This window comes from Manacus vitellinus, unplaced genomic scaffold, assembly GCF_001715985.3.
Source record: "Manacus vitellinus isolate BGI_N305 unplaced genomic scaffold, ASM171598v3 scaffold_36_pilon, whole genome shotgun sequence".
Classification (NCBI taxonomy): domain Eukaryota; kingdom Metazoa; phylum Chordata; class Aves; order Passeriformes; family Pipridae; genus Manacus; species Manacus vitellinus.
The window spans coordinates 2,832,662-2,847,269 of NW_021940508.1; the positions used below are offsets into that span (position 1 = coordinate 2,832,662).

The following is a 14,608-nucleotide window of genomic DNA, read 5'->3' on the forward strand; positions in this document are numbered from 1 at the left end:
GACTTCTCTATGCTTTTCTCCTGCTCTTTTCCCTTCCTTGAGTGATGCCACACACATATATGCCCCACAGGCACATGACAGTTATGCAGCTGGAAAAGTATTTGGAGATAAAACATTATCTGGCTTGTGTGATGGGGTTGCTTGGAAACTACCCATATTTTATTTTCACCACCTCATTTGAAATAAGAGGGGCTGATAAATAAGAGTCTGCCACTATCCCCACACAAATGCTTCAAGACACTCTGACTCTCTGCATGAAGAGCTCAGCTTACATGCTTGATCGTGACATGTGGGCAAGCCTATCAACTGGAAAAAAAGACAAAAACCAAATGTCCTCTCTATATTACAATATAGACAATGTCAGTAGAGGTGAGTGCAAAAAGGGCAGCCTGCAGCCTCGATGGCAGCAGACCAATGCTCCCCATGGCATTCACCAGCTTTGTGGCTCAGGGACATGCTTCAGTGCTTCTTGTTTTTCCATCCTTGTCAACCATGTGTGAGGTGCTGTCACCCAGTTCTCCTGTTCCTTGATGGAACTACCTGAACCATGCACATCCTTAGTTAGCCCATTTCCACACATGCTGAGTTGGTTTTTGCATGTATTGGTTACAACTGTTCTCCTCCCTCTTGCCACATCTGTGTTTTCTGTCCTTCTCTTCTTGGGCTATTAGCTCTATCTACCATGTATGAACCAAGTCTTTGGAAACATTTGAAGCACCTAGTGCTCAGCTGATGCTGCCAAACACAATGATAAAAATATCTCTCCATCCCACTATCACTCTGCAATTGCGTAAATACTGTCCTTGCTACTCAGTCAACGTCACAGCACAGTCAGAGAGATGTAATCTGCAGTGCTGGGAGCACACACAATAAATGTTTCCAGGATTTGGACTCCTGGAAACAAAGGATTTCTGTAATTTAGGATTAAATTGGTAGAAGTAAGATGACTGAAATATTATTGAAAACTTGCAAACTCTTCCATTTTTATTGTAAGCCTTACAGTGATGCTTTTCTTTCTGTGTTCTGGTTCCTCAAGTTGTGTGATTTTGCAAACATCTCAGACTTATTACTGGGTTTTGGGTGGGTTTTTTTTTTAATAGCTGTTTTTAGCCTCCAGTTTTCTTCCAGGGAAGTTTGATAGGCATGCAAATATGAACAACCCAAAGCATATTTTTAAACGAATCACAGTTTTTATGGGGTAACCGAAATCACAATTATATTGGCTTGATGTTGGCAATATTGCTATGATGTTGTAGTTGAAATACTGACCTTTTCATTGTAGCCACTGGGTACAGTCACTCCAAAAAAGAATGGACAGAGTTACTTGCTCTAAATTAAAGAACTTTTTCTGGATATTTTTTGATGTGATATTAATATTCTCCATTGGAGTGTATGAAAAAAAAACAAAACAAATGAAAGAGGATAAAGAGGATATGGCACAGGGACAGAGTATAAAAAAATTAGAACATGTGGAATGGATGAACTGAAAATGTACTGCAGGGATGCTCTGGGGAACAAGAATAAGAGAAAGCACAGAAACCAGGGGAAAATTCTCATCTACTTGCTGAAAGTAAATCCTTTTCCTACAGATGTTTGGTAACAGAAAAGTCTGCCTTTAAAAATATAGAATGAGCCAAAATTGTGGTACTAATTTGGAATTGCTTGTAATTGAGAAAGAAAAAGGATACTCTTTTCTTTAAAATAATGATGTGATACTTCTTTAGCAATCTTTCTTTTCTTTTAGATGTGAGCAATATATAGAAACCAGAAAAGGAAAATATCAGAAGGTTAGAGCTGTAAAAAATAAGGACTAGACAGAAACAGACTGATGGAGAAGGAAGTCAGTTGATTGCAGCCTGTACTGTAGAGGAATGCACTCAAACATCAACAAGAAAGATCTTGTAACAGCAATGTAAAGGGAATGGCAGATAAAACTATCAAATATCCCAAAGGAAATGTCCCAAAGTTTTTCTTCTGTTCATGTCTCTTTCAAGCTCTTAGCCTCAAATTTTGCTTCACCACGTCCTCTTCATTGGCTGCCAATCTTTTGACGGTCATATATGAGTTATGTTCTTTCTTAATAGCGGAGTTGATTCCAGCTGGACTGCACTGTCGACTTTAGGGTCAGCAGGGAAAGTAGAAACAGGACACTGGATAAAGGGTGTGGGGGGTTAGCATACTAAACTCACTCAGAAGCCAACAAGTGAATGCAGCTGGTTCATAAGAAAGTGTGAAATGAGAGATGTTTTTGCTTTGTGCTGTGCTCAGTGTTGCTATGTGGCAGCACAGCACTGAACTGCAGCCTGTGGTGTCAAGGAAGAAGTAACACAAGCACCAATCTGCACTGACTATCATGATGTCAGCGAGGGTGCTTTAATTGCTGGTGTGCTTGTAACAGGTTGGGTCTGTAGATGGGTGTCAAAGGCTGCACGAAGAGCTCTTGAGAACAGACGAAATTCTGTCACTTTTGCTTTTGTAAATAATGAGCTGTAAGAAAGCAACTTAAATTACTGAGCCTTCATCAATATGGTTTGAGAGTAGGATGTTTCCCCTAAAAAGGTCTCTGGTTGTTTCTAAATCTGTGGTTTTGCATAAGACAGGATGGAGCAACATGCAGCTAATTTTTTTGACATCCATTTGAATCCACTGGAAAAGGCTGCAGACAATCCCTGGCAGCAGATCGGTGCAAGATTGCAAGGAATGTGTGCACACAAGATTATTTCTGTTACCAAATGCAGAATGGACTTAAATACTGCTCTGAAGGAGATCTGGCAATAGTATCTAGCTAACAGAAATGTTGATACCACTAAATCAAAATAGATGAGAATACAGAGATTTTCCTGGGAGAAATAAGGAGGTATATTGTCTACTAGAATGGGAAAGGCCAACTGAGAGCATGCATAGAACTAGCAGTAATTGTACAAAAGGTGTTTATTTGTATGGTGTTCAGCAACATATCACTAAAGAGTCAGCAGTCACATAAAATCTGAACACAATCAGGAAATGCTCAGATCGAATCCCTGAAGATAGACCATAGGTCTCCATAGTGGAACTCCAGTGTCAGCAAAAGCCATGGTAGGGAGCCAGAGCCAGCTTTTGGGAAGTGCAGCCTAGTGGATTTGTCTTGTTCCATTATTCATATGGTGAGCATTGTGCTTAGAGAGGTATGAGTTAAAAAAAAAGTTACTAAATGTAAACTTTTCTTTGAGGGACTATATAATAGTAAACATTGTGAGAGGTACCATGGTTTTACACATTAGGCTTACTGTGCACTAACAGGTTTCTTTTTCAGCCATTTTTCATTTCAAATGGCTTTCTTTTTCAAAATACCTTAGCATAGTGAAATAACCATGTTAAAATATTATCAATTAATATTATTTTCTCAAAAAACAATGGGAAAACAGTCTGGACAAAATGTTCCCTCATCAGCTCTTCAATGCTATGACTGATAGCATTAAAACATGAAATCTAAGTTGATTGCATGTTGAACTCTGAAAAATTTTAGCCATAAGACACAAGTGCTAATTTAAATATTTTGAAAACAGACTAAAATCAAAGAACCCAAATAGAACCATAAAAGAACACTTATTTCTTCTTACCGTAGTTCCTCTTTTCTGATGTTACTTGTATGACTTTTTTTTTTTTTCTGAATATCTCAGTTTTTCTTAAACTCACAAACTATCCTTAGAGATCTGTAGAAACTTTTGAGTATTCAGAACTGGGAGCAAATTGTGTTTGTGTATATACTAGCATACACTCACTTCTTCTAATAATGACAGCCACATCTTTATTGAATGTCGAACAATTGAAACCAGAATAATTAAGCATTTGAAATTTCTTCTCAAGATTGTTTTATGTCCTAAACCAAATAAACATAGTATTTTTGAAGAGAGGCTATTGTATGCAAATCTCTCAAGTAATTTCTTTTAAATGGTAATATTTTTTGACTACATATTTCTTTTTATCATGAAACTGAATTCTTCATTTCTGCTGGCAATTTTTCAGGCAAATTATTGAGATTACGATTCTGTGTTCCTGCACAGGCATCAGGGGTTTTCTTTTTATATTAAACTTTTAAAACCCTAAAAGAGATCCTCTCTGTGATTTTGACTGGCAGTAAGATTTTAACTGGAGACTTCATTTGCACTTCCCAGGTAAAAATTTTCTATGTCATTCAATTACCCATATATTTTTAAAAATAATTTTTCAATATTGTGAAACATTGACTTAGACCTCAAATCATTGCTTTATAATTGGAAGAGTAATTTCTTCAATTTATATACTTTTAGATGTTATTTTTTTGATTTTTATGTGGTTTTAATGTGTTATTATGAAATATGAGTGACTTAATCATATTTGCTATTACCAAGATTTTCATAGGAAGAAATTGATTTTATATATTTTGGCCTTTAAGCATTCAGGTGATGAACGGTTCTGACTTTAACACAGATCAACTGCCTTGACTTGTACTGATAGCATTAGGGTTTTTTAATGAGTATTTTGTAATTGGCCTATGAACTCTTCATTTAGATTCCTATAAAAAGCATATTTTTTGCATATTTTATTCATAGCTTATATTTAATCTTAAAACCCAAATCTACAAGCATTAAAGTAATTGTGCCTCATAAAGCAACATTTTTTTTTGCTTTTTAAATTAAGGTGTTGCATGCTATTAAAATAAAGCATTCAGAACCAGTTAAGTCTCAGAACTTTTATTCCACAGGAAATTTAAGATAATGACTTTAATTTTCAATTCCTTGCCCGTTATTTCCATGTTTGGAGGATTAACCTGAACAGCTTCAGTAAGACACCAGCTGAAATTTCCCAGGAGAAATATTCTTCATTATTTCTGTTGTTTTCAATGAGATCATTACACTGCTATATTATAATTAGGACAATTGGTCTGAAGCTCAGATATGTGGCAATGTGTCTTTGGGAGTAGGCATCAGTAAAAAGAATTGTATTTAATGATGTTAATGAACCATCCATTTAAATCTCAAACTGATACTTTTGGGGGAGTTAGGATGATGCAAGAGAAAAATTTCCACACACTTTCATTTGCTTCCCAAACCTGGTTCTGGTTGAGACAAGAGAGGCAACTTGAAATATATGCAGCCTGTTATGACATACAGACCTAGTGAAAAAATTGTTTTACAGCAATAAGTTTCATATGCAATTTTTGTAAACAAGAAAGCTTTCAAGTTTCTGTGTATATCCAATCTTTAGTGCTTCACCTACTATCAGAAAGTATCTGATTTCATTTTGTGTTCACAGAGTTGGGAAGTTAAAAAAGATTAGTACCTTAAAAAAATTTAAAAAAGTAAGTTTAGGAAAATACTGAGATTGAAAGATGTTGGTTACATGTGTCCCGTTTGTACAATGATGATTGTAAAAATATGTTGGATGTGCTGTTCCTTTCCATCTATTTGTAAATGCATTGAAATCATTGTACCTGCTTTGTGTTTATTCATTTTGATTTATTTCATTTTGAATGAATTACTCCTCCAGGAGTCTGGGAGGCCGGATCATGTCCCACTCATTTCAATGGCAGGTACAGTCAGGGCACTGCCTTGTTCCTCTGTTTAAATACCTGTCTCTGAGGAGAAGACCTAATGTTCTGAGGGTAGAGTGTGATTATCTCCAAAGTCATGCTTTAAAAAGGGAAAAAAATTGGTTCAGGGTTTGACAAACTTGAATGATCAAAAATATCCTAGAATAATTTTATCAGACATGCACTTTTTGTGAAGACTTTGGTTCTTTCTAAGGCTCTTCCTGCGTTGTCTCAGCATTTTTGACACATTTTGTGGTAGATTTCTTCATAAATATATGTCTGGTATTTATCGTTTATTGCAAATTCATTAACGATGAAAACTACTTGTGTAGGTATGCTACAACTGGGAAACACAGGCTTCAGAATCTGGTATTAATTTCTAAAAATGCAGTCAGGTCCCTGACTTTATGCCCTTACATTTGAAAAGTTATAGGCACTGATATTTTTAGTTAGGATTCACATTGCTTCTTCAACTGCCCTTTTCAGCATTGTGAGAATCCCTGCCTTGGCCTTTCTGTGAGCAGATGAGTGTTGGTGAATTTCTCTTATCTTGTTGCTGCCGAAGTATATCTGCACGTTAAACAGTTCCTCTCGCTCAGCTAGTAAGAAAAATCAAAAATAATATTTTGAGCCATTTAGAGTCTTGCTGTGTCTTCAAGCTGCCTTCTTTTTAAGATATAAATAATTATAAAAGATAATAAATGTCCCTTCTAGCTCAGCGCTGCACTCAGAATTCTGTCTCCAGCTTGAGTCCAGTGATGCTGTCACTTGAGGTACTCGACCCATCAAGAAGCCTGAGCTGAAGTTCAGGTGATGCTGATGCTTGAAATAATGCAGAAATGGGAAAGGACCAATACTTCAAGCTGAGAAAGCTCTCAATCTCTGTAATCCTGTGCAGTTTCTGTATTTTTTGTCATATGGTCATTCTCAGTTTGGTACTATAACTTAAGGAGAAGAGTTTCAGCTAAATTCTGTCATGGAGGCCGGCTGTTAGTATTGCATGTTTGTGTCTTTCTGACAGCTGTGAACTCTATTTTGTTTGGTTTTACTTTGTTTCAGTTAAGATAAAAGCTTAGTCTAATAAGGTACTTTCTGTCATCAATATAAGTGATGAATGAGACCTCCACCTCTGCAAAAACAGTGAAAATTAGCACTGTATAATTTGTTTCAGGATCCTGAGGTTTGTCATTCTTTGCTTGCTTTTTTCATGATATGAGTAAAGTGACTGCTCCTCTCTATTTAGATGTCAAGACAGGTCACGCACATTTATCACAACAGGATAACAAAATCACACATTTTGACAGTGAAGTCATACCCTCTGTGTGAGAGGTAGTATTTAGTATGGCATTGGCCAATTTAGAAAATAAGTATTGCTGAATTGAGATGTAGTAAGTAAATTTTGCTTCCTGGTTATATGTGACCTTTTCAAGTTTTGCCTAAGTCTTTCTTCAACAAAGTAGTTTTATTAATGCTTTCAGGTTTGACCTGTCATGTTTGTATTTTGTTGTGCTGGTTTTTTTTTTTTGTTCTGCAGAAGCTGTTTTCTATTTGTACCTGTCTTGAATTGGAATAAATGGGAATTCTATTATAAAATCTAATGTTGGATTGACTCCACCTAGAAAGTAACAAATTTTAAAGGTCAGATAAAATAGGCCATTCTCAGCTCTTTTTTCCAAATCATCATCATGGCTGGGCATCATATATGAAGGTTAGGGAAAGGTCTCTACCCACATTTGACACAAGCATGCTGGTGGCTAAAAAGGCCAATACTAGACAGGCACGTGTGGTTGCAAAAGGCACAGCAGAAAGACTCTTTAGGTGGTAAATTCTGCAAGGCACAATTCTTTCTGAATTGCCTTTTCTCCTCGAGAGTGATGCTGCGTGTGTTCTCAAAAGCATCCGCAGCGTTATAGATGGTGTGTCTCCAGACCTGCCGGTTGGAGGCCAGAGCAGACGAGTTATGTTGATCAGTATGACCAAGGCTGAGATGTTGCTTCAGGGAGTCCTTGTATCTTCTCTTCGGGGCTCCTCTCTTGTGGCAGCCGGTGGCAAGTTCACCATGACAGTCATATCTTAGGGAGGCGGTGGTCCTTCATCCTGGAGACGTGCCCTGCCCATTGCAGCTGTGTTCTCAGCAACATGGCCTCAATACTTGTGACTGCTGCTTGTTCTAGAACAGATGTATTGGTCACATAATCTGACCAGTGGATATTTGGGATTGTACGAAGACAGCGTTGATGGAAGCGTTGTAGGAGACGCAGGTGGTGGCAGTAGATGACCCATGATTCAGATCCATATAAGAGAGTAGACAGCACCATGGCTCTGTAAACACTGATCTTTGTACTTTTCTTCAAGTGTTTATTTCGCCAAACTCTTTTATGAAGCTTTCTGAAGGCACTGTATGCCTTTGCTAACTTGTTGTCTATCTCCATCAATCTTAACATCCGAGGAGATGAGGCTACCTAGGTAATTAAACTGCTGGACTGATTTGAGCTCTGATTGTCCAATGGTGATATGGGGATGATGGAAGACTTCCTGAGCTGCAGGTTGATAGAGAACTTCTGTTTTCTTTAAACTGACTTCCAGCCCAAAGAGCTCAGCAGTGTCTGCAAAGCAGGATGTTAAATGCTGCAGAGCTGCTTCTGTGTGTGCAGCAAGGGCGGCATCATCAGCATAAAGCAGCTCCCGGACAAGATGGTTTAAGGTCTTGGTGTGGGCCTTCAGTTGCCTTAGGTTTTTTTCCAAATATGTTTGATTAAAAATAGTTTGCTCTGTTTATTAAATAGTTGGTGTTTTCCCTTCAGGACCAACCAAAGCAGAAGCAGATCCTTGCGTTTGTCATCAGCTTAAGGTCACAAATACAATTGGATTAGATAATGCTATATACCTTTCCCCACTACTGAATTATCAATGATGAAGTATTTATAATAAAATTAAGCACACATATCAGGAATCAGTTGAGTGTAAAATGTTACCCTGAGGGCACAGCCAGGCATTTCAATCAATATGTGTTTACATCTCCTTATGACAGATGTATTTCCACTGTAGAGTATAGTAACCTGCAACTCTCAAAGAAATCGGCTTTGGTAGGAGTTGAATCAGACCCATGGTATCCCAAGTGATATTTAGGAAAAATATCTTTTGAAGTCGGTTTGTTGAATATGAAATGAATAAACAAAAGAACCATGATTGCCTTTCATTGTTTAAAGAAGATTGAGAGATGGATGCTCAAAAAGAGGCTTTGTGCTTTCCCTTTTAAATTATTTTATTTCCAGATGAGTTTTGTTACAACCACTATCTTCGAAGTAAACATTCCGCTCCGGTAGGAAAACTCAGATCCTATGGTTTATAATCTCTGTTTAGTGGGCGCTCTAATGGATAAACATAACAGTTTTGGGCTGACCCAGAGACTGAACCAAAAAAACCCTTGTCACTTATATACTGTTTTATAACTGTTATTTTTTTATAACTGTTATTCTACCCTGCAGTCTAGTTGGAAGTTCCAGTGTTGCTCTAGGTACTGCTTTCAGCATGCTTTCCACAGCTGCACGTGTGCAGCTCTTCCTGTCTCCCCACTGTGGCTATTTAATATTTGAGACTCCACACACAACTCACTTGGTATGAGTGCCATTTCATATTGCCCAAGGCATGATGCAAATCTTAATCTGAAGAGTAAACCCAGGACAGTTTTGTGATACTGAGCACCTTTAGTACTTCTGAGGATGGAAGAAGTGTCTGCATGAGCTCAATGATGGGAGAGGTGAATAAATTTTTCCAAGAAGTCCCAAGTATTTTTTTTTGTTGCTATTTAATTAGAAGAATTCTAATAATTTTATAAGTCAATTTTTATCTAAACTGAATGTAATAATCAAAAGCAGTGGAATCACCATCCCTGGAGGTGTTCAAGAAATGACTAGATGTGGCACTTAGTGCCATGGTCTAGTTGACAAGGTGGTGTTTGGTCAAAGGTTGGACTTGATGATCTTAATAGTTGTATGATTGTGTGATTATAAACTGAATTAAAAATCACAACTGAACAAATATTACGTACCACTTATCAGAAGGCAGAAGAGGTAACCCATGCATTCCACAACAGCAGTTCGAAAGATTCTGTGTTCACTTGGTTAAACTATATGTGCACTGTTAATTTACTATGACAGCCCCCAAATATTATTCAGCAAGTGGGCTGGTAAGACTGGAACAGTTTTTCTTTCTCAGGCTCAAAAGTCAGTTAGCAGGACTGATTTGAAGTATACGATCCATTATAAATGTGAGGAAGGAATAGTCTGCTTTCTGCTTCTTACGTGGGAATGAAAAGAGTCAATAAAGTGTGAGTGAAAACTGAGATAAAACATGTGAACTCTGACTTCTTCAGCTATTTCTTATACTCTGTAATACTTTGACAAAATATCAGAAACTGTTAATCTGTGGTTTCATTTCAGACATTATCAGAGGCATTGTGAGTTCTTCAGGCAAAAATTTAAGATTTCCGGGCTATTGAGAAAAGGTTAGAAAAGGAAAAAAACTATGAGTTCTTAGAAGTGAGTTCGCGAACTACATTTTTTTATTAGACATGATTTTAAAGTACATGGAAACTATGAAAAATGACAGCACTATAGCCAAGCCCCCCAAAATAAACATGATAGTAATAAAAAGTATCGTGTGTAATTGAAATGAAGCTGAGTAGTAACAAAAAAAGGAGAAATATCTATGCACTCTGTCCTATTATGTAAAATAAAAGTGTGAAAACAGTTAGTTCTCAAGAGAATTTTAATTTTTATCCGGTGCAGTAATCTCATGTCACTTTAGTAATTTTTTGGAAATTCATTGTCCAAAATTTCCAACTCCTTCTGCTTAAGCTGAATATTTAGGTATGAAACTAGGAATCTAAATAAAGTGGCCAGATATTCAAATGTGTTTTACAGCTGTAATTCCTGCTTAATTGCATGGCATTTTTGGGTGGTAAATGTTTAATGATGGACAGGCACTTATATTTAACTACATAAGTAAAGGGTTTAGGGACCTAACTTATGTGCAAGTGTTTGAGTTATTTCTGTTATGAATAGTATCTTATTAAGAAATCCATTGAAACAGAGAGATTTGACCACACATCCATACTACAAAATCAAGTTAAGTTGATTTGTGGTCTTATATCTCTTATATCTATCCCACGGAAGAAGCAGCTGATGGACAAGCCACCATTTGCTTAAACAAGTGACATTGACTTCCTGTCCTCTAGTTTCTCTGCTAGGAAACTACACTTCACACATCTTCTAGGAGTTTTAATGAGTTTTAATATGAGGTTTAGCTCATTAATACTGGAATTCTAATGTGTGATTACAAAAAAATACTATAAAAAGGTGACTTCTTTACTATTCTTGTTTCAATCAATTCCTGAATGGAAGAACTTTAAACATGCAATATATGACTTCAATCCGCAGAGCATTTTGGCTATTAATATTGAAAAAGCTGCACTCCTCCCAGGCCCCAAATGTAAATATATCAATACAATACTATGAACAAATATTCTTGTTTACATTGTACAAAGTATACTTGGGGTATTTTTTTGTTTTGTTTTGTTTTGTTTTTCAAACCAAACACATATTGCCATAAGAAGTTCCTTTTTTGACAAAAAAATATCAACTATTATTTGCTGGTGGAAGAACAGGCAGAGATTTTTAAAAGGTTTTTCAACATTTGCCTAAGATTTTTTTTTTAAGTTCTTTTCTTTAATACAGAGTTATTACAGGTATTAGGATAGAGTATATAAATATTAAACTATATAAGCAAAAGACTAGTGATAAAAGTATAGTATGTTTGAAAAACTGATAAAACATTACTATGTTATGCAATCTAGATAATGTCCCAGATATGTTCATGCATTTTTAACACTGCACACTAAGCTTCCCAGGAACTATTTCTGGAGCCAACAATTTCAGAACTGATAGAAGGTTGCAGTGTTGTACACAGACTGTTGCAGTCATTTCCTTGGATGGATTTGATTTCACATAAAATTTTCAACATGTTCTCGTTCTTACAGTATGTGACCATTTCTGCAGAGCCACAGTACTAATGAAAAAGCTTTGAAGAAAACAGTGACAAGATAGAATAATCCTTGCAGAGCCCAAACCCTACAGCATAATGCCTAAGCCCATAGTTGCAGAGGCAGGATAAGGGTTCAGGAGCCTTGAGTATACGTGAGTGCTGGGTTTTGGTCTCTGGAGAGTTTTGAGAACCTCGTCCTCCCTTGGGTCTCTTACAGTAAAGCCTAATGGGAAGTTTGAAGGAAAACTAAAAATTTTCATGTGATCAGGAATTATCTGCACTTCGCAGTTTTAGTATAGTAACCATATAGACAAAGTACAACCTGAATGCGTGCTGGTGTTCCAAACCAGTAGTAATCCTTGCTATTTTTTCCGGTTCTTTAAAATAAAATAATTTCAGTGCACACGTCCACTATTTTGGTTCATATCAGCTACTGAAACTTAAACTATTGAAATAGCTGTAACAAAAATACATTTCTCAATAAGAAAAATGTATAATGGTGACAGTTTCTGTTTCTTTCCATTTACAGTATCTCCTAAACATCAGTGTCATCTGCTCAACTTTGGCAGCAGCTAGATGGTATTTGGATAAGGCTTATGTTACAAGCATCTATTTCCAATGATTGTCAAACTGGAATTTGGAATATGTTCTCTTAAAGTCCCCTAGATTGAAAATAGGTTTTGTCCACAGAGTTAGTGTCTGAGGTATATTTCTAATATGCAGGTTTTGCATTTTGGGACTCAAAATATACTGTCATTTTCAAACAAGGACCAAATCCCACTAACAGGAAATTAAAGACACCGCAATATGCTCTCCATATTTGTACTTGCACTCATTTAATCTCTGCTTTTAGTTTAGATATATTAAAGTTAGGATACAAATATTCTGTCTTTCATGTGTGAATTCTGTTATTTACAAATACAAAATGTCATGTGCCAGTATGCCTGTATACCTCTCGCAATCTGATGTTTTCATCTTCATCTCCTAAAGCCTCTGAGTTCTATGTCTATCCATACAATTAAATAGTATTTTCAACTTAAAATTCCATGAAATAACAACTGGACGTTCTTCATCTTCTAAATGTAACACCTGCATAGTGATAATTATGCATATAAAAAAGTTATATATTTATACTGAGTAGACTGAATTATTGATAAGTAAAGAATATGTCTGTATTTACATTTTGGAAGTACATTGAAACCAATATAGCAGAAAAGTGCTAAATGTATTTTTCCATACTACTTGGCAGCTGACTGCTGCTGTTCATGCAAATTCTGCCCAACAAATTTGCCCATCACAAACTTGAAAATGTCTGTGTTGTTTTTGAGAATTATATGTGTGATTTTCTGTAAGGCACTTTTCATATGCAAACATTTTTTTTTGTCATAAGAATGGAGGAATATATTGAAATCCAAATTACTGTATTAGTTCAATATAAACTTAGCTACTACAGATGAGTAGCCATAAAATTATCAGTATTTTAGGAAAATAGCTAATGATTAAGAGCAATTAACTATCTTTTTGTGATTTTTACTTGGTGAACTGGTACATGCAAATAGTATAGAAATGGAAGTCAAAAAATGTAACACTACTCATATTGTTTCTTCAGTCAGATTTTTTTGCTTTTAAGAAGGTAATAAATGTAAAAGTGAATTTTCTGAAGGGGTCATTAAATGTCCCACAAGTCTGTGAGTATTTAAATACCAAGTTCATAGAAAAGTAATGGTTTCACTAGCTTTACCAAGCTTTTTTGATTTGTGAGTCTTGCTTCAGTTGAAAGGAATTGTAAGCTTTAAGAAAACACTTTAGCAGGTGACTTCTATCCAATATATGCCTTTTTCAGCAGCTTACATAACGCTGGCTTGCAGCCAAGAGTCAGGTGTGTCAGCATAGTTCTCTGCTGAAATTACCATGCTCAAATTAATGGTCCTTGCTGAGAAACCTCAACTTTTTTAGAAGTTCAGGATGATACTTGTTTTCCTTTAACCTGCCTGATAAGAATGAAATTATTTGCGTTTCTGATTTGCAACATGTACATCATCTGTATTTTCTGTCTGCAGATTTTCCACATGACGTATGATCTGGCCAGTGCAGTGGTGAGAATCTTTAATCTCATTGGAATGATGCTCCTGCTGTGCCACTGGGATGGTTGTCTACAATTTTTAGTACCATTACTCCAGGATTTCCCACCAGATTGCTGGGTGTCCCTAAACGGTATGGTTGTAAGTATTGTTCATTTTTCATTGTGCTTTCTAAACATTACTATTCTAAACAGTTAGCTTCAGAACTTAGCTTCAGAACTTAGTGTAAAACTACATGTTTAGTAATATGCTGCCCTGCAATTTATTCAAAGTTACTTCTATATTTTATTGGCTCACTTGCTAATGAACTAAAGTTTGTTTTGCAGTCCTTATCATCAATACCATGATATTGACTCATGGTCAGTAAATGAGCCAGAAAATACTTTCAGTTTTAAGGTAATTTTAATTTGTTAACCCTCATTCCCTAAAAAAAAACACCAAAAGAAATATGTAACACTCAGTTCACCAGTGGTTTCAGTTTAATCTGTAGTTTCAGAATGCTCCTGAAAGTATATTATTGCTGTTTGCATCATCTAATGTTATCCTCAGTTTGTTTTGTAAATAATGTCTGGGTCATCTCATGATCCGTTGTTCCCATCTTAAAGGTCAACATGAAATTTTTCTAAGTAAAATAAGATAAATAGATTTAGTTGTATGATACTCTTCTGCGTGGGAACAGAATGTTCAAGGACAGAATGTAACTGTGCGTTATTTATAAGGAAGAGTAATGATATTCTTCTTAAAGGACAATGGCTGTGAAAAATATATTTTTTTATCAAGTCAGATACCACAGCAATATAGAGGACATTTTTATTCATACTACACTGAAAAAGTTGTTGAAAAGGGCTTATAGCAAAAAGAAGCAACCCAAGCAACTCTCTCATTGGACATCTGAAAACATGTGTCTCTCCAGTTTTTACAATCTTAGAAT

At 36.1% G+C, this 14,608-nt stretch overlaps 1 protein-coding gene across 1 annotated transcript in view; it reads left to right on the top strand.

The window, feature by feature from the left end:
- The window catches only part of HCN1 (hyperpolarization activated cyclic nucleotide gated potassium channel 1), a 199,179-nt gene that overhangs the window by 93,509 nt on the left and 91,062 nt on the right, over positions 1-14,608 (top strand). The window contains 1 exon segment of the mRNA XM_018077327.2: positions 13,657-13,818. Coding sequence (XP_017932816.1) covers positions 13,657-13,818 — 162 coding nt within the window.